General features: G+C 36.1%; 1 protein-coding gene across 1 annotated transcript; it reads right to left on the bottom strand.

The window, feature by feature from the left end:
- Positions 1-50: 50 nt before the first annotated feature.
- On the bottom strand, positions 51-18,374 carry agpat2 (1-acylglycerol-3-phosphate O-acyltransferase 2 (lysophosphatidic acid acyltransferase, beta)). The gene is made up of 6 exons (XM_084387946.1): positions 17,933-18,374; positions 8,681-8,814; positions 8,084-8,259; positions 7,593-7,688; positions 3,271-3,343; positions 51-2,537 (listed from the first exon to the last, which is right to left on the bottom strand). Exons 1-6 carry the CDS (start codon positions 18,109-18,111, stop codon positions 2,380-2,382), a joined length of 816 nt encoding a protein of 271 aa, XP_084244072.1. The 5' UTR covers positions 18,112-18,374; the 3' UTR covers positions 51-2,379.
- Positions 18,375-20,879: the final 2,505 nt, after the last annotated feature.

Below are 20,879 nucleotides of genomic sequence, written 5' to 3' on the forward strand. Positions count from 1 at the left end.
AATAAAAAGTTACACACACAGATGACATCAAGAACAAATCCTAACATTTATATTGGAAAAACAGACGATTTTATTAACTCTTTGTCCTAGATGTTTTGAACAGTTCGCATCCAGATTCTACCACAATCAACATTTTTTATATATAATCATCGTCTTATATGACTTTACAGATTTTACAATGGGCTTTAGCTCATTTGTGTGTCTGGTCACCATACAAACACATTCAGCACACACAATGGACCACACACACACACACACACACACACATTCGTAAACACACACGTACACAAGGCTGCCCGTGAAATGTCTGACAGGTTCGTCTAACGGATCTTAGAATCAGAGCTTTTACAAGCTTTCCCCCGTTATACATCCTTAATAGCTTTGGTGAAAATCCCACAACACCTTGTACACCCTTTCGTACATTGATTCGTGTACGCAGCACGGTTTTCAGTCAGCAGGGCAGAAATTACACTGAAAACAAAGGAAAAGGCCTTACAAAATCTGTGACCTAATACACAACATAAAGGGGTTCCATAATTGCATCAGTATTTAAATTTGTACAACTAGTGGTAATAATTATAATAATAATAATCACTGGGTTTTATTTGGACATTTAGCAATAACCAACTCAAACATTCGTTCAAATCAAGTTCTGAAAATGTCTTTCAGCTCAGCGAGCCATTATGATGTAATGCGTACAGTTCAGTCCTCTTAAATAACATTGTACATATTATATCAAGGATGTTATACATTCTTAAACAATAAGAACCGCAACATCAAGCATTAAATATAAGATTCAAAAATGCAGCGCGATTAGAAATGTCTTTGAAATAATTACAAATATTTATATTATTATCCTGCCATAAGCTGGTGATACAGTCTGGTGTAATAAATAGATGTTAAATAATTGGTAATTTTGAGATTAAATTGTGAACGTTTTTTAATATATATATATATATTTCATCATTTTTCATATGGACTTCCTTGGTAAAAACTTAAAGTGTAATATCTGATCTAAGAATGATCTGCGAATATGGTTCATTTCTAGAGTGCAATTTAGCGGCATCATTTTTCTATACGTCAATATCCACTTAAAACATTACAAACCTCAGTGATTTACATTATAATCATTTCTTGGTTTCTCATATTATAAGAGGCGTTGGAAGAACAATCCGGGTTTTGATGCTACCATCTGCTAACATATGTAAAATAAATTCTGATTTTCCATTTCGTCCATCAAAAGTCTGAATAACAATGACTTCTTAAACACATTTTAGTTAGGTTGGCTCCTTGTGCCACAGTCTATATAATGTGTTAGATAATACTTATTCGATCAGTTATCATAATAATAGTTCACTTGTAAATGGTTTCTAACTTTAAACAATAGGATTGAACAATGTTAAATACATCTGTATGAATGAAATCTGATATTTCGTGGCCTGAAAATAAACAAAAACGAGCAAAGCAATGAACTTAAGCCAACCGGAACATATTTCTATCCCTAAACGCTAATCAAACTGATCACAGATCAATAATCAATAGCGTTTCTCACAATATTCTAGCATTACGCAGCCACCGGCTGAGACACTTTGGACACATGGCACAGGAAGAAGCCGCGCTTGATAAAGCTTCGTTATGAACTAACCTCGAAAGCAGCGAAACGATCTCTTGGCATTGGTTTCGAAATCCTTGGTTGTGACGACACAAAAAGCTTTACTCTGGAGTGTATTGGGACATTTCCGAATTCACTTTTTGGTCAGCAATTTTCCTTTAAATCAATTATCTAAAACAATAAAAGGGCATCTTTGAGCGCTCACCCTTGGCAACCAATAAGACTTGCATACGAAAAACAAAACAAAAAACAAAAACGAACAGATATTTGTCACCGATTTCCCATAATGCAAGCAGAGTACCTCGAGAAAAAGCGAGCTACACGAACCAACGAAACGAGTCCTTGTAAAATCAGTGAAAGGAAGAGAAACAGAGAAAGTCAAAAAGGCATGCATGTCGAACGCACATCCACGACGTTCTCAGGGCGTCGCTCCAAAACTCAACCCGTCGCCGACAAAAGCAGTCCGACGTCGAAAAGGACACGGAACAAAGCGTCGCACCAGGCCGGGTGAAAGAAAAACACTGTTCCGCTGCTTAGCGCCCCCTGGAGTCCGACGGGAGATCAAAACTTGGCTAAAATGACATCTGTATGGAGTCGACGTGAATGCTTGTGTGTTTTTGTTTGTGTGGACATGTGTTCCTGCTTCACGGGGCCGTCGGAGAGGATACTAAAGCGCCTGGTTGTCGTGGTTACCGTCACCGCGGCAACGACGTGGTCTCGAGCCATCCTCGTCGTCGGAGCGAAAAGAAAGGGCGCGACGGCAGCGCTCAGTGGCTGGAAGGCCCGTTGCACTGGGCGGCTTGGCTGGAGATCTCCAGGAAGGCCGAATGCATGACGCCGAAGGATTGGTCGGAGAGAGCTGTGACATCATCTGCCGTCAGTCCCTTTGTCTCGATCTTTGGAAGAATTTTCAGAGTGATGGTTCCTGTTAGAAACAATGTGGAAATGTTCATTGGTCATTAATTGTCTAAATGTTTTAACATGTAGAAATGGCGGCGATTGTGGCTGTAATGAACAATTTCTAATTTCAGCTAAATATTTGTAAAATATTTAAATATGTGAAATATATGCAAAATATTTGTAACCTTTCAACATGCATTTTAATATTTACACTTTAATTTATAATTTAATTGAGATATTAAATATATATATATATATATATATATATAAGTTATAAAATAATATTGTCAAAATAATAATAAAAGAATATTGATTAATATATTCACATTTTCAATGACTGCATACATTATACATAAATGTAATAACATACGTTAAATTTACTCATACATTTTAAAATAATATCAGCACTGATTACATTAATTCAGAAAATATTATATTCAAAATAATTGCAGGATATGCCAGAGTAATAATGTTTGGAAATACTTTACTATTATTTATTTGTTTAATGAAGATGTGCGTCTTGAATTCATTCAGTCGTGTTAAACAACCACTAAACTTTTGGCTGCCTGCTCCAAATGCCACGAAAAACACTCGTTTTCAGAAATGCGCAATTTTTAGAGTTTATAAATCAGAATAGGGGCAATAGGCTGGAAACACAAATCATTTCAAATGCTTATTCAGAACTGGAAATGACAAATCACACACACTGCGCAGGAACCCTGTGTTTCTCTGTAACATACATTCGTAATGTGCATTACCTGATTTGAACTCTTTCTGTTTTCGTAGGTAGAAGTTACTGTAGGACGAGAACACGATGGGTATGATGGGAGCCTGAGAGAGAGAGAGAGAGAGAGAGAGAGAGAGGGATGGTTGGTCGATGTGCAGTAGACAGTAAATCAGCAGGGATTAGAAACGCTCTCACACACAAAAATATGATCAGACACAGACTCAACTATCCTCCCAGACTAATAATAGACGCAGAAGTGGTCGGTTCTCATGACGACACAGCTGGACAGTGTGTGTAAACTGTCTGATAGTCAAAGAATTAACTACTAATTTATATTTTACAAATAGAAATAAATTTAAAATGACAAATACATATTTAAAATGTTCATGTTTTACTTAAATCTTTTTTTTTTTATTAAAGTTTATATATATATATATATATATATATATATATATATATATATACACATACATATAAAAAAGAATATGTATAACATGAAAGAAAAATACATATACATTTTAAAATACTTATTTAAAATGTAGCTAAATGTAACAAATTTATATATTTTTTATTTTAAATAGCATTTTGAGAGGTTAAAAATATTTTGCATATTTTTATATTTTACTAATATACACATATAATCAATAAATGAAATATGAATCAACTAATATATAAAAAATTCGAAATAAATATAAAAGAAACTCATTGGCAAATAAATATTAAAAATGTTTTACTCCATGTATAAAAATGTTCTCAAATAAAAAATAAAATGATAAATTAAACATTTAATAGCATTTTTAAAAGGTTAGCAATATTTTGCATGCATTTCACATATTTATGTAAATATTTTACTGACACCCCAAATTAAACAATTTCTACTAAACATCTCAAAGTCTAGACCAGGTATAAAACTCCGTCAGGTCACATGTGGTGTAGCTGCATAATGCCAAGATGTTAAACGCAGATAAAGAGAAGAAAAGCATAGACTGTTCACATATTTTGCCTTAACTAATGAGAACCATCAGGGCTCCATTACTCTGGTCTAGATTAAGTGATGTCTGTCCGCCTTCACGCACATGCTCATCTGGTTTTGTTTATGTCAGCCTGCCATTTTGATATCAGTATGCATCATCACACAAATATATACACACACACGTAGTGACTTTAAGTTCAGAATAAAGTAAAATGACTATTAATAACAACTACACAGACTCACAGCCACATATACATACACGCTTTCTAAAATATTCGCTTACTTGCACAATTAATGTTCCCTCACATGAACTTGTTGCGATTAGAATAATTTCACGTTTCTAATTCATTCCAAAACCTCTTTACACCAACAACAACTCTGAGGGGAAAGTGCGGACATAAACCCTTTCCAGCCCAAAGTCAGTCTCAAATATTCGGCTATTGATAGGTTTGTCTCAACATTACAGCAATTATCCAAAATATTTTTTTGTGGCCATACAAATGTAGTTTTATTATTAGCCTTAAGGCTTTGTAAGCATTGAGCCTAATATATATATATGCTAGTTCACTCCTAAAAATGGACAAAATAGCATTTTAGCAGATATACAGATATACATATCTTCTGCTTCAGAGAAAATAACCAAAAATAATGATTGTTTAGAGGCATGTAAAAAAAAACATTGGTTCAATCAAATGCTCTCTAGAGTTCTGGAGTACTTTAATTCAGCCAAAGTAGTTTAGCTATTAGCTTAGCTATTTTAGCTAGTTTAGCTATTACAAAACAGGAAAAAATAAGGATTTTGTTAACATGACTAGCCTAACTTCCTGTTTCAAAAAAAAAAAAAAGGGAAGGAAACTTGCTTTAAAACCATTTCATGGGGTCTATAAAGTAGTAACTCGGTATACTTTGTATAAATAACAGATTATTTGTTAACAAATAAGATAACTGGCAATTGCCTGTTTAGCACTGCATAGCTAACTAGCAAGTAAGACATTTTCCAAAAACATTCAAAATCTTTATAATTAATAAAATTAAATATTAAATTAAATATTAAATAAAAATCTATACTTATTAATTATATACAGAACATACAGAATACAGAAACACACACACACACACTACTTTCCCCATACAAAATAAAGCCTATAAAGTGAAACAGGAAGTAGTTTAAGTGACCAAACCGCCGTGGGTTTCATTCGTCCAATACAAATATAATCCAATTGGCTTCAACTTTTTTCACAAGCCTCAAAGTTAGAAATGCTGAAGGAATGTTTCATGTGGCTTTGGAAATGAGTTTTGTGCAGATCAATTGCATAAGAGTTCAAGTTTCTATGTGGCTGCACTTGAACAGGAGCGAATATAAGAAACAACGGCTCCCTCTGTTGGTGAAGATAACACAAAACACCACAAGGGTGAAGCCAGAGTCTCCCTTACGACCTCTGACCCGTGACACAGGTTTCATGGGCTGATGAGGGACCTTTGAGCTCAAGCTGGTAAATTACTCAAGCTTTGTACTTTGCACCAACACGTCAGGTTTGATCAGGTCAAGCTGTATCCCTTAAAACTCATCTTTGACAATCAAAATGACATTTTTAAAAGTCTTTTCCTGTGAAAACAATTGCTTCATGCCTTCTTGAACTTTAATGTAACTCTACACCCTTGCCTTGTTTAGTATACGCGGAAAAATGAATATGCAAATTAGCCCCGCCTCCACACACTCACACCAGCTCAGTATACCTGATCCACGGTGATACACGTTAAACAACGGCAAGTGGAAATACTGGTTTAATTCAGCCATATACTGTATGTTTCAACCAGAAATTGACTCAGAAGTAGAGGAAGAGTGAATTATACAGGCTCGATGTATTAGAATGGGAATGCGCTTTACTGTATGTATTACTCTTACAACGTGACACATAACGGTAATTCATATGATTAGCCTTTGCCTTGTCTATGTTATCAAACGTCTAGAAGTGTGTTGCCCAAACCATGTTCCCGTTCACCATCTCAGAGTCAGACCGCTGCCTTCTAAAAACACTGAACATCACTGAATGTCAGTGGAGAAAAGCCATTGACGGGATTGGTTACATGTCTGTAACCGCAGGAAACAGGGACGTTTCAAACCGTGTTTTTGAGACTGTCTTTGGTTCACTGCTGTTTTAAGGAGAAAACACTCAGCAATGGTGTTGACTGGTGAATTTGCACATGGTTTGTCTTAAAGGGACTATGTATAGCTTTTTAGGTATTTTATTATCTAAAATCAATATTTTTATTCATAAATATGCCCTCAATGGTGTACAAATACCTATGCCAATGATCTGACTTATCCTCGTAAACGAAGAATTTATTATCTTTATATACATGGGACGGGTAGGTCCACGGAGGCTTCCATGTAGTTCCGCCATCTTGAAAAACTATAATAGCAGAGAGGGACAAAAAGTACTAGGCCAACGCGTTTCCACAACGCGTTTCGTTCAGAGCCAGCGTCACGTGACTGAAGCCAACAGAAGCGGAGGAGCAGAGCAGTGAGAGGCGCTTGTCACTGCCGCGGCAAGTTTAAAAGGCTGCACTGCACGGTTATTTATACACCGTTCATTCATACATACATATGAGTCACAGGATAAGGAGTCCTCGTCATCGAAAAAGTCTAAAATAGACCGTAAAAGGAAACGTGACCGGAGATTACAAAAACAAGGGTTAATGTCGGGATAGCTAATGCAGGAGAAAGCTTTCAAAAGAGGTTGCCTGCTTTCTTCTCGACAGGTAAGTCAATGTTACGGTCTTAATTACTGAACAAGCTTTTTTTTCATTGCTTGGTTGTGTACTTTATTATATAGAGAGTAGAACATTTATAGTTAAAAGTTAAACAGGCTCTTTGATGAATAGCAGCTATTGAGTAAAGTAATGTTAGAGAAGGCTCTGATGATGATGATGATGATGATATCTAACAATGCACGTACTTCAAAAAATATAAGGAGTAAAGAAGGCATTATTACTAATTACCATAGTTAATGTTTTTCACAGTCAGTAATTCATACTGTATCATTCTTTTTTTCGTTGTTTCAAGTTTCAGTTTGTTTTAAATAACAAACCAGTTCACCCGAAGAAAAACTCGAAGTGCTATTATAAGACATCCTGTCATAGCTTTTTGGTACATAACGGCTACCGTAGATGCAACGCGCATTTGAAAAAGTGAGGCGCTGGAGAGCATTATTCGTTTGAATGCAAAATACAATTTCACCGCTAGATGGGAGAAAATCCTACACACAGTCCCTTTAAAGTATATTTTAAAACACCAAACAGACATATATAGACAACATTAAAAACTTGCTTTTCACCACAGGGGTCTTTAAGCGCAGGTGTTCGGGAGTAACACTCACCTGTGCTTGAACGGCCAGATGAAACGCTCCCTTTTTAAACGGAAGAAGCCCGCCGTTCTGATTCCGTGTGCCTTCCGGAAACACCCACAATCGGATCTACAGAAAGTTTAAAACACAAAATGAGATTCTTTGCAGCACCCAATGAAAATGACTAACAATTAATATACAGATGGATAAACAGATGCAACAAAGTACCAAACCACAATTTAGTATGCAAAATATTACAATGACATCATTGCTGTTGTTAGAATGTTTGGTATTCAGAGAAATCAACAGAAGTATTTTTCCTATTAATTTTCTCAATATGGATTTAAAAAAACAAAGATGATTTGTGGATGGCAGCTGACGCTGGCGGGTCACATGACAATGACAACATGTAAATGTGATTTTTTTAAATCAAAAAGGACACTACACCTCAATAGGAGCATATGCCATCAATTAACATGGTTTGAGCTGAATGAATTGTCGGGAAGACTTAGTAAAGACGAGACCTGGTCGGCTAACATGGTTTTAGCAGCTTCACTCATGACATTCTTGGCGTCTCTGGTCTTTTGGCGGTTGATGAAGACGATTCCTCCCAGCCAGCAAATCATGCCCACCGTCCCGGCCCACACCAGCTCCTTCTTAGCTACCATCGTGCAGCGGTCCGGCAGTATCTCCATCATGCCTGCAGAGATGAGGAGAGAATCAGTACACAAGCATGATCATGTGACATCTGGGTGTGCATGTAGAAAGAAGCTAGTTCATGCAGGTCCGGTCATGTTGGCAGAGCTCTTTAAACAGGAATTTGACCCAGAGCTTTTTTTGCCAGATTGCAATCCCAACCATGTTTTGAAAGGCAAGAGTGGGTTACTTGACTTGACTAAGTGTTGATTGGTTGTGTGCAGAGGTGTAAAGTCCAGGGGTCAGAAAGTAAAAGTCCTGCCATATGTTTATTCCACCCATGAACTCAGCCAGCTGATTTCACTAATCTCCTGGCTGAAAAACTGGGCTAATTAGCAAATCCAGGTGATTGGAACAAAATATTGAGGAGGACTTTTACTTTCTGAACCTGGACTTTCCACCTCTGGTTGTGTGTATTGGTTCACCTAGCACGTCGAGAGATGATTGGTGGTTGGAGATGATGACGTAGGGTCCTTCTGTCTGTAGATGCTCCCAACCGCTGACCTGATAGCGCAGACCCAGGAAATACTTCACATGACGAACCATGAACCGGATTACCCTGCAGGAAGTAAACAGACATTACAATCCAGAGCACGACTGATAACGGTCACTCAATCCATTTTCACAAATATGGCTTCTATATCTCTTTCAATGCAAGACATTTTCCCACCATTTTAGCATTCACCAGGCAGAAATCAAACTTTTTTTAGTAGTATATTGTTTTCTCGATTTTAATCATAACAGCCCATCAAAAATGCACATTTTGACGTACTGATCATGTCCGTAACTTGTTTTTCGAATCACTAGCTTCAAGTACAAGCATAAAGAAGACTACAACACTAATAATATCCATCAAAATGGTTTGGTCAAAAAGTTTGTTTTAATCTCTAAAAAACAACAACATGTTTAGACAAACTAAAGTGACCAAGATCTTGTTTATGAGTGCAATAATTATCCAAGCTATGAATGCACTTGTATGTGTGTAAAAGACATGGTTCTTATAGTTAACTAAAACTTAAACTAAAACTATTTTGTTATAAATATAAGATGAAAAACTTTAAATGAAAATTGGCAACTAACTGAAATTATGTTGAGTTGACATTGAAGAACTAAAATTACTAATTGCACATTAATACAAATTAAAAGTCAAATTGATGTGATGTTGCGCGATAGAACAGAGAGATTAAAGATGTAGTATCTGTGAGACCTTTGAACACATAAGAGCTTCATATCAGTAATGTGAATAAGTGGAGCAAATGTGGGCTAAAGACATCTGCGGTTAAGCAACGCCGCAGCTGAAGCGAGTCAACAAAACTCATTCATTCAAACATTTCAGGATCCTGAAAGATGATACAATGAATCGTGTTCAAATACTTAGGGTTAGTGGTTTAGCACAACACTTCACCCAGTAATAAGTACCAAGTATGAGCAATAGTAAAGCGATGCTCGATATACCAAACACTAAATCAGGGTTTCTGAAGGTCTCTTCAAATTAGATTTAATGCTTTTCAATGCCCCTTTTAATGCCTTTTTTTTTTTTATGCCATACATGACCCATGACTAACCACACTATATATATATATATATATATAGTATGCTGTCAATCAATACAAAAAAAAATACAAAATAAAAATAAACCACAATTATTTCTGTGATTAATCGCTATTAAAAACACTTACATTTTTGTATATATTTAGTTTATATATTTTATAATGTATTATTTCACAGTTAATCTCCAAATTAATGTAGAACCAACATAAAGACAGTATATTACTAGCCAAAGGGTGACAAAAATTAACGGATGCTGCGTTAATAGCGTTAAATATTTTAACACGTTAAACTGTCTTCCAGCCACTTCTGCTGGAATTTGTACTTTTCCCCATTTTTCTGGTCTAGTTTTATTCCTGTCCACCGCTGTACAAAATGCCCGCATCATCTCTGCATCACGGCAATTTTGCTCCAGCCGGAAGCACTTACCAAACCGGTTCCACGTTTATCACACTATCGTACATATTTTGCAAAAGCAAATAAAAATGATTAAATATGAAGGCTATATTCAAATAAATTGATAATATAACATTTTCTTCAAAACTATATCTACATTTTTAATGCCTGTAGGATTCAAATGTAATGCTTTTTAAGGCCTTAATTTTAGCACAATCCATTTGATGACTTTTAATGCTTTTTAATGCCCCGCAAAAACCCTGCTAAATATAAACATTTACTGTTCATTTGATTTGATTTAGCTCTGGTTCAATAATGCACAAAAATGCATGTCTGTTTCCTGAGTTTACACAGGCATTTCCTCTATAGTGATGGTTGTGAAATTACCCTGAGGGTTTGAGTTTGACATGTTGTGAATGGTAAACAACAGCTCTCGCTCTTAGCAGTCACTGCATGTGCGTTTTGTTACAAGAATCTGAGCCAGTTCTGCAATAAATCTGGACTGCTATTTTTACTGTAAGTTTATTTGAATTGTTTGAATTCGTTTAGCTTCTACCTTATGATTACACAGATTTAAAAAAAAAAAATTCTATTTTAATATACGTTAAAATGTTATTTATTCATGTGAAGCTGAATTTTCACCCTTACAGCATTAACTTTTTGAAATCGATTTTTTGTAACATTATAAACATTCACTTTTGATCAATTGAATGCATCCTTGCTGAATAAAAGTATTAATTTCTTAAAAGAAAAGAACTTACTGACGCCAATCTTTTGAACTGTAGCGTACCATGTACATAGCATAGTATATGAATATGATAATCAATCAGTACAATGATTTTTTTTAAATAAAAAAGCATTTGCAATTTTGCATCTAATACATTCATTGTAACACCACTGTGCATTATGCATTCTTATTCAAACAACAAGAATGCACTCTGACAGAAAGAAAAGCACCATGGTACTACCAAAGTAACATCATGCCACATAGATTTGGTCATCACACATTGGCACATATTTACATGTTCATCTAAACTTCCCTCTCAGCTGTATGGTCGGTGTCGTATGTTCGCTATCACTGGTCACGTATTTCGAAATTCGTTTTACCACTAAACGAAGAACGGAAAAACGAATGCGAGTATATCGGGGCCTTAAAGGAAACCCCGGGTATTAAGACTTATGGCTTAATATAACGTAAATGATGTCTCTTACTGAAATATGTAGTAGAAAACCCAGGAAAGATTTAAGTTTTTATTTATTTTTTAAAATCCACATCGTTTTATACATATTTTGGACAATGACGGGCACCCTTTTAGGTGCAGTCGATGACGTCAAATGGTTGCACTTGATGAGCTAGCCTACTTACTGCTGCTATTTTTGCCGCAACACAACTCAGAAGAAAAAAATAATAATACTGATATATTTTGGTTGTAATTTTCAGTCGAAGGGCAACAAGAGAAGTGATGTAAGTCTTCGCTGCTTTCCTAGAGATAAGAAGAGGAGAAAACACACAAGTGTATGAAACATAAAAATCCACCCTAAAGTGCGTTTTGGTCTAATAAGAAAAGGTCAAACTGAATGATCCGTTGTGTCACAGTGGGATATTGACTGCTAGGGGCTCGTGACGGTTCACTGGGACCACTGTAAAGAAAGAAAGTGATGAAACTGTTTTCATATCACAATAAATATCACAGAAAAACTAAATAGCGTTCAGCCTTACACCACAGACTTTATTTGAAGCATTTAACCAAAAACACACTGACTTCAGGACGATGGAACAGGAAGTGCTAAAATGCTTACTTGTTTCTAGGTTTTGGTCTACAAAAATACATCATCCCCACACTCTATTACCACCAGCTATGGAACGGCAAACATGTTTTATTTGTTACTACACGCATCTTAAACTCTGTTATCAAAAATGTCAACCTGTGCTCTGACACGTTAACCCTAGTACACAAGCACAAAGGAACAAGAGTTTAAACCCTGCCAAGCTTGGCTGTTATCATAGATGTTAAATTCACGAGTAACTTATCAAGAACACATAACAACTCCGATTGAAGGTTATACTACAGTCTTTTTGAGAGGTTTATCGTGTCTTCATGTACCCTCATGTATTACTTAATTTCTATTGTGAAAACATTAAAGAAGATATTCTCAATAATGCACCGGCCAGGGTTATTACGGTTAAACCATAAAAATCATATTCTTGTTTGAAATAAAATAAATGTTAACTAAAATATATTTAAAAAAAAACTTTAAACTTATTTTATATCAAATAGCTGCAACATTTTTCATTTAGTTTAACTACTGTACTAAAATAACTAAAACGTATAACTAATTAAAAATCATAAAAACACGACAAAATTACTAAAAAACAAAACAAAACAAAAAACTGTAGTATCTTAATGATACTAAGGTAAAACTGCACAGGCCACGATGAATGTATTATAACACAACATGTACAACATATTCCAAGTCTTCCGAAGTTCTAAAATTATGACTCATGTAATAGTAATTTTTGAGTCAGATCTTTCCAATTATTCTATTAGTCATAAATCAAACTCATTTAAATTGGTTCTCAAACTCACTGACTTGACGAACAACTTGCAAAACTATTCAATAAAAATAAATAAAAATATCTGGTCGCAGCATTTAACCAATCACTACAGGGGGAAATAATCAGTGAGTAACAAATAAAAATGGTTCCTAATCGCATGACTTGATAAAACTTGAACATAATTTTTTGTTTCCATTTTGAAGTTTTAAATCTCCAATACTGTAAGCACATGTAAAAGAATAAAGTGACTGTCTCTAGATGGTGTTGGTGATGATAAAACAACACATTTTCATATTGTTGCTGAAGGGCGGAAACCTCGTATTGTTTAAATAATTAAACACTGTGTCATCAAAGTTGGTTTTGTGGCTTTATATATGGCCAGACACTTCCACTTGTCATTATAACATTAACATTTGATCAAAATCAAGATCAAATGGAGTTATGAGGTTTTTGACCAGCGAATGACAGAGATATGCGTTTCGTCCATCATTAGAATGGCCGCATCTGAAGCAATAAATGCATCACATTAGGTTTTCATCAACTTACAGGTTATATAAAGTGTATTGTTGATATGTGGGCGCTCAGCTTTTCTTGTTGAATACTTTGGACAAAATATCATGATATAAAAGATGAAGCGCTATGCCCAGGATATGTTGGCTACGCCAGCAAATACCAGACTAAGACTCTTCTCCATTCTTGAAAAACAAAAAACATTAGCCATTATAGACAGTATAAGTATAGACAGTGTTTCTTGAGTAAAGAAAAATGCTGTTCTTTTCAAACATCAGTTCTGTTTACCTTTGCATTGCAAACAAGAAGCGATCTATCTCCACCTGTGTGCATCACTTCATTCATGATAGATGTAGGTGGAGTTATAAAGTCTGACTGACAGTTTGAGGATCCAATGGAGTTAGCCTACTTCGTTTAGTCACAACAAGCTAATTTGAATACTTTTCATTGGTTAATTATTTTGTAAAACCCACATACATGCGTAAAGGATGACTAGTAACATTGATTCTTAAAATAAAATAAAACAAAAACGACGGAATATAGAGATACAAGGTTTCCGCCCGACAGCGACAATATATTCTTATTTGTAGCATTTATTTTCATTTATATTTTTCGTCTTTTTTGGGGGAATTTGATAATTCTCCACGGCACACCTGACAACCTGTCACAGTGGTTGGGAAACTGCTCTACTGACTCTCTCTCTATTAGCCTTGTCAGCTCTCCCCTTTCACCCATTAAGTTCAGAATCCTTGCATCATCTCTCCATGTGGCTCAATCACTCTTTCCTATCACACTGATAAAGAGAGACAGAGAGACAGAGAGAGAGAAAGGGTGTTAGGTCCTCCTGTTAAACCCTTAATTGCTATGACCAAAACACTTAAGCTTGCATAAATTAGTTTCCACATATTTGCCACGATCAGATTCTAGTATGTACAGTGTTTTGCACGCATGACAACACTTCAACACTCGAAAGCCGAGGTACGGTAAGTCAACACTTGACACACCCTCTCCTGGCGTAATTACCGGGTAACCACGCACCCCCGCATTCAAACACCATCCTGAACAGACTTGCTCATCTGAACTGGCTCACATCTACAAACCCTACACATGGCACTGATAGCTTGAATCACTAAACAGGCCGTATAAAATATCAGTGAACTTCCACATGGGAAAGATGATTGCATTAATGACTGCAATAAACCGATGTCTGTTATTCTGTGGCGCCCAGCGTGTTCATTGTACCCTGCGCGTGAATGAACCGACTGTAATGAAGAGCAGAAATATTTTGTGAACATGTGAAATAGTCTCTTTCAAACATATTTAAAAGCTGCAGAACATCGGGACAAGCGCTGACGGGAACTTTTGTGCACATGCAGTCGGACCTCAGGTCTCTGATTTTCATATCCCATGCACACTATTAGCGAAGGCCACAAACACAAGGCTGCTTTTCATATCACACAAGAGATCCTGTCTGTGCCAGTCTGGCTGGCTTAGCTGGGGACACTTAATATTCAGCGATTTTACAGATTTGACTGCACTGACACTATTGGATGAGAAGTGAACTGAGCAGGATGATGACGTCACTGTTTTCTACAGAGCTGCTATTTAATTTAAATAATTTTTTACACAGTTATTGAACAGAATTAACAATGACTGAATTGACCTCATCTGAACAATGACACTCTTGTCTTTTTAGAGGTGCTTTACAGCAGAGTTGAATTCTGTTTGCATATTGATTTTACTGTTTATCACTGTAAAGCTGCTTTGGAACAATGTGCTGTATTGTATACAATACAGTGTATTTATATTCACCGAATATTTCAGTATTTACTGAGAGTATATCACTATATAAATAAAAGTGACTTGACCGTGTGTGCAGTTGACATAAACTTGACATGGCATATGGCATACTCAATTTAAAACAGCTTTTTGCTATTATTTTTAATCATTAGCATGCATGCAGATTTTATGGCCTCCTAATTGAGACATGGAATATTTTTACTTTTAAAAAGTTTGCACTCATGCAGGTTTATATACAATTTCCTGAAAACATTCATATCAATTGTAATTTAACATCTTGATATTCATTACACAATGATTTAGCTATTTTTGTATTTTTAACAACTTACCGTACTTCTGTCGAGGACCCCAACTTGTAAAAATGCTTCAATAAAGGACTAAATGTCCTATTTAAATGAATGTTCCAGATTCACTTCTAGATTAAGAAAATAATTCTAACCCACACCTCAGTTTGTAACTTACAATGGAAGTCTACAAGACAAGGCATTCTGGAAAGTTAAAAAGCAGTATAAAGCTCCCAGATCACTTATAATTTTCCACAGCTCATGTTGTCAGAAGTTTTTTTTGTCTACTGAAATCTCTTGGAAAGATATTTTTGCAGTGTTTCGTCAGCAGAACAATCCAAAAACACATTAAATAATAGTACAACCCACTGAAGAGATGTATGTCTATCCCTGACAACCTCGCTTTCATACACGTTAAAAAAAAATCAAAGATGGCGGAGCAGTGAATAATGTCTATGGGAGGCCAAAAATAATTATAATCAAAATATTCAATGAGATGTAAATGAGAGTTACTACTACCTTCCTATTTACATTCCACGGTTGCATTCTAGAACAATGGCTCCCAAATGGGTGGCCATGCAATAGTAAAATAATTATTAATACAATTAAATCAAGTAAAATAGCTAAAAATCACTTCTGCGGTCACTTAATCATCAAGAAAACCACCAAACTAGTGAACTAAAATAGTGAACCAGTAAACTAAAATCTTTTTAGGTATTTGCTTTATTCTATTTATGTATTAATTTCATTGAACAAAACTACAAACACATAATCACACAGTCACAATTCATTTTAAAGGGTTGGTTCATCCAAAAGGTGTATCTGTATATGACTTTCTTCTTTCAGCCAAGCACAATCGGAGTTATATTAAAAAAATATACTGGCTCTTCCAAGCTTTATAATAGGAGCGAATGGTACCTTGTTTTTTGAAGGCCAAAAAAGTGCATCCATCCATCATAAAAGTAATCCATACGGGTCCAGGGGGTTAATAAAGGCCTTCTGAAGCGAAATGATGCGTTTTTGTAAGAAAAATATCCATATTTATAACTTTATAAACTATAATGACTGGCGTCCGGTAACGGCCGTACACGAGTCGATTTCCAGCCGAAGCGTGACCTCTGACCCGACGCATGGCGCATTGACGAAGGAGGATAGAGCAAAACAAAACACCGGTCACAAAGTCTAAAACAAGCATTTTTAAAGAGAAATGGCAGAAGAGATTTAGTCTCTTGCCCAGGCCTATTTGTTTAAACCATGAGAGGCGTCTACTCATACCTAAGTTTACGCTAAGCCTAAGCCTTAAGTCCAACATCATACGCCGGAACTCGACTCTCTCGTGAAAGTGCGGATGGGCATTACCGAAAGCCAGTGATTACAGTTTATAAAGTTATAATTATGGATATTTCTCTTCAAAATCTCAGGTACCATTCACTCCCATTATAAAGCTTGAAAGAGCCAGGATATTTTTTTAATAAAACTCCAATAGTGTACACCAAGGATGGCTTTAGGGGGTGAGTAAATTATGGGATTATTAATTATTTCAATTATTAATAATTATAATTCTTAATCATTTTCATTTTGGGGTGAACTTAACCCTTTAATGTATTGACAGTACTAGTTTCTGTTAATCACTTTACATATTGACTTTGACAGGAGGACCTAGGAAATTCTGTGTAAACATCCGATGTTCTAGATAGAACGTCCGTTTACCATGGCAGCGACATTCTAGACCGTTACGGAACGGTCATTCAAAATTATTTTCGGCGCGAACATTGATTCTAAACTGATGGCATGGAATCCGCAATTCCATCGATCAACTGTCCACTGTGTGAAACGTGTGACTGTTGGTTTAATCTAACACCATCGACCAGGATGAACTCTGCACCAGCTGAGCCATGAAACCAATCCATCATGGCCTCATTAATACAACTAGGAAGTCCGGTATCTGACAAACTAGAGACCATGTAACTAGTAAAGCAACCGTTTCACACCTTTCCACTACATTATCAGAAAACAAACACACGCTTTGGTCGCCATCTCTGGCTTGCACGAGACGCTAAACCAGATAGCCTTAAACACATACAAGTGGAATATGCACGCGCTCTAACCGCATATTTACATGATCTTGTGTAGATAAAACATACAGAGCTTAATTAATTCTTATTTCGAGGTAAATATAAGATACATAGGCCTGTTCTCTCTACATATGTGTTCTCGCGCACACTGTTCTTAGCGAGCTGGCTAAAGATTCACTACCGTGATCCGAACATCTGTCCGGGGCTAAACGGATGCAATGCATTCCTTTACAAATGCATTCACATTTCAGTCATAAAAAACATATGTGGGTACATAAACAAGATATTTGACCCATGCATCGGACGTGTAAACGATAAAAAAAGGTGATTGCATGTGTATAGCAATATGTTCCTGTCTTAAAATACAATTTAATCTACACTGTGATAGCCTGATTTTCGGTGTAACATCCAATAAGCACATATAATGGCCGCCCAGTGTCCTGAATCAATGCACGAGAGTAGAAAGGAAACATTGTATTTGTGTGACTCACGTTGTTGACAACTCACCTCATATTCTCAATGTCTCTGCCGCCGCTTTTCAGAATGCACATCGGTATGGTGGCAACGGCCAGCAGCATCATGTACGCCACATAGAAGCACTTCTTGAAATAGTAAACGAACGTGCTGCTGGTCCATAACAGAAGCGGGAGCACCAGCAGCACAGGCAGCATCCACAGGGCATCCATACCCGCGACCAGCGCCTCTTTCCCGGCTGTCGAGAAATTATACAAGGCCAGCGGTGTGGAGCGGAGGGAAGACCGTACGAGACCAACTCAGAACCGAGTCTACATCAGACACCACGTCCAAGGCGCACACTTGAGCAACTTTACCGATCCTCCTGCTTGTCGTTTACGTAATATAACACGACCGAGGGGGATGTCAAACAGAACCGGAGGTTTATGGAGAGAGCCAAGGCGTGGGTTATCCAACTGAGAGCGCCTCCGAGTGTAACCTTTGGCCGTATGGAGTGAGTGTGTGTCACTAGCTGTGTTCGATTCGCGAGTCGTTCTTTTGAACCGATTCTTTGAAATTATTCTGTCTAGAGTTTAATGACTCCCATTTAACATCAACTTTCCAACAGTATTTTAATTACGGTAATTCAATTACACTCCCGTGAAAAGTTTTACTGTAATTGAATTTTTCTGTAATTTAATTTGTTAGTTCTTCTGATGTAATTGTATTAAATACTGTCTAGACTACAACAATTCTATATAAAACAATTGTGGATTTAACATAAAAACCTAATGTTAAAATGTATGTTTTTAATGTAACCTTCTCCCTTTACACACTTTGGTCAGTTCAAGAATAATTTATGCAATTGTAGGCCTGTTGTTTATTTGAAATAATTAATAGGGCAGTTTTTTTTTTTTTTTTTGGTTGCTTTGTATATATATTTATGCTTTGGCAATATTGTATGCAAAAAAAAAACACTATAAACAATATGCAATAATACATCGTTTTTTTTTTTGCATACAAATATTGTTACAAACACTTTTAAGACATTTTATGACACTGACAAAAATTGCATATAACTGCAATGTAGGCTAATAATAATAATGCAATGTTTTTATTGTTGTAGTTGAATGATTATTAAGTTATCATTGTGTCAAAAAAGCAGAATTAAAAATGCATTTAAATATGTTCACGACACATTGTTAGTATGAAAAATATTATTCACTAGGCTACTGAGTGATGATTTGGTTGAATTGATCGAACCAGTGAACCATTTTCTTTGAACCAGTTCACTGAAACGAACCGATTCTCTCAAATGATTCGGACTACCCCACGCTCTGTCTTATGCACACAAAAAAAAAGCCTGCTGTAAGTTTGAATCCTTCCCATGTGTGTGTGTTTCCGGGTACTGGTTGCTTGCATTTCCATGTCATGTGTGTTTGTTGCAAACTACAGTTTACTCAACATATTAGATTGTGGCAACATTTGGAGTGTGTATTCAATACCTCAATGGAACGTTCTGGAACAGTTGAGGATGTACCGTGTCTTATGAAAATGCTCAGCACTGGTAACAGGACGATTCAGTTACTGTGACAAGTCTCGAGCACGGATCCCACCTAACTAAAGTATTTACATCTAATTTGATTATGTAAATTACTATTGGAAAAGGTGTCATGCTGTGCATACCTTTTCCTCTAAATCGTTGTGGTTATTTTATAGGCTGTTTAAATAATAAAAAAGGATATTTTAATAAAAAAGAGAGAAAAATCCGGAGTATATTAAAAATGTCTCCATCCTGTGCACTAAAATAAAAATGAGTTATTCAATATACCAGTCAGTGTTATGTTAGTGTCATTGATATTTTAGTACATTAACCCTGCCATAACCTACAGTAGGCTAAAGTTTGATTTGCACAATGTGCTGTTGCAAAACTATTTACCATCAAATGTATCTTGTCAATTTAGAATGCTAGTAGGAAAAATCATGATGCCAAGTGTTGAGAAGTGAACAGCCAGATTACCGATGAAAGGAGTTGCAGTTAACAAGATTAAATGATTAATCGGGGTGTGTAATCTGATCCAGCAGATCTTCAGTGCTACATGTGGTCACACACACAGAGTCATTTAGCTGTTTAAATGTGAGCTGACCACAGTCACACATCTTGGCCAGTGTGTGTGTGTGTGTGTGTGTGTGTGTATGTGTGTTTATTCCCGGACAAAGGCTATTCCGTCCTTTTAGTGCCATTGCTTTAGTTTCAACATGCATCAATGTGTAAAATATGATTATGCCAATATGAAAATGGTTGACTCCAAAACACATTCTGATTCACTTGAAAGTGACCACAACCTGTATATTTATTATCGATTAATACATGGAAAGAGTTGTCTTTTGATGTAACAAAAAGACTAATAAAAATCGACATTTTCTCAGCTGAGCTAAATAGCCAATCACAGCAGAGCTTCTGCGCTCTCTATCATGACGTCAGAGAGTAACGGTCAAGGGAGCACATCATGTCATCACCAGCTACGGTGACAATTTTGAGCTAAACTTTGTCCCCATAGATGTTGCCACACTGATGAGACACTGTGACATGTTATATGAGGTTATCCAGAAATTTAGCAAGATGAGTTGTTTTATTATATAGATACGGACTATTTCTTGTGCATTCCTTATTGTTTCTGATTTATTTTAGCACAATTTTCCATGAACCTTTACCGCACTCTGTTGTCCGTAACATGAATTGCAAGAATTTATTGCACATAATTTTGCATTTAACTTCCTTAGAAAGTAAATATAAAATATATAATACTACAAAAAATTGTTTTTATGTAATCTATTTGTCACATAAGAACTAAGCACACTGTGAGCATGCACTCACACCTTTAACTATATTTGCACTGCAGTTTCACTCTCAATGCGCTGCATGCAAGACGAAACCTCTGCAAGTACAAGCCTAACTGTAGGGAATGTGACAAATCGATCAAAATGAACAAAATATAAA

Source organism: Rutilus rutilus (assembly GCF_951802725.1).
Source record: "Rutilus rutilus genome assembly, chromosome: 18".
Classification (NCBI taxonomy): domain Eukaryota; kingdom Metazoa; phylum Chordata; class Actinopteri; order Cypriniformes; family Leuciscidae; genus Rutilus; species Rutilus rutilus.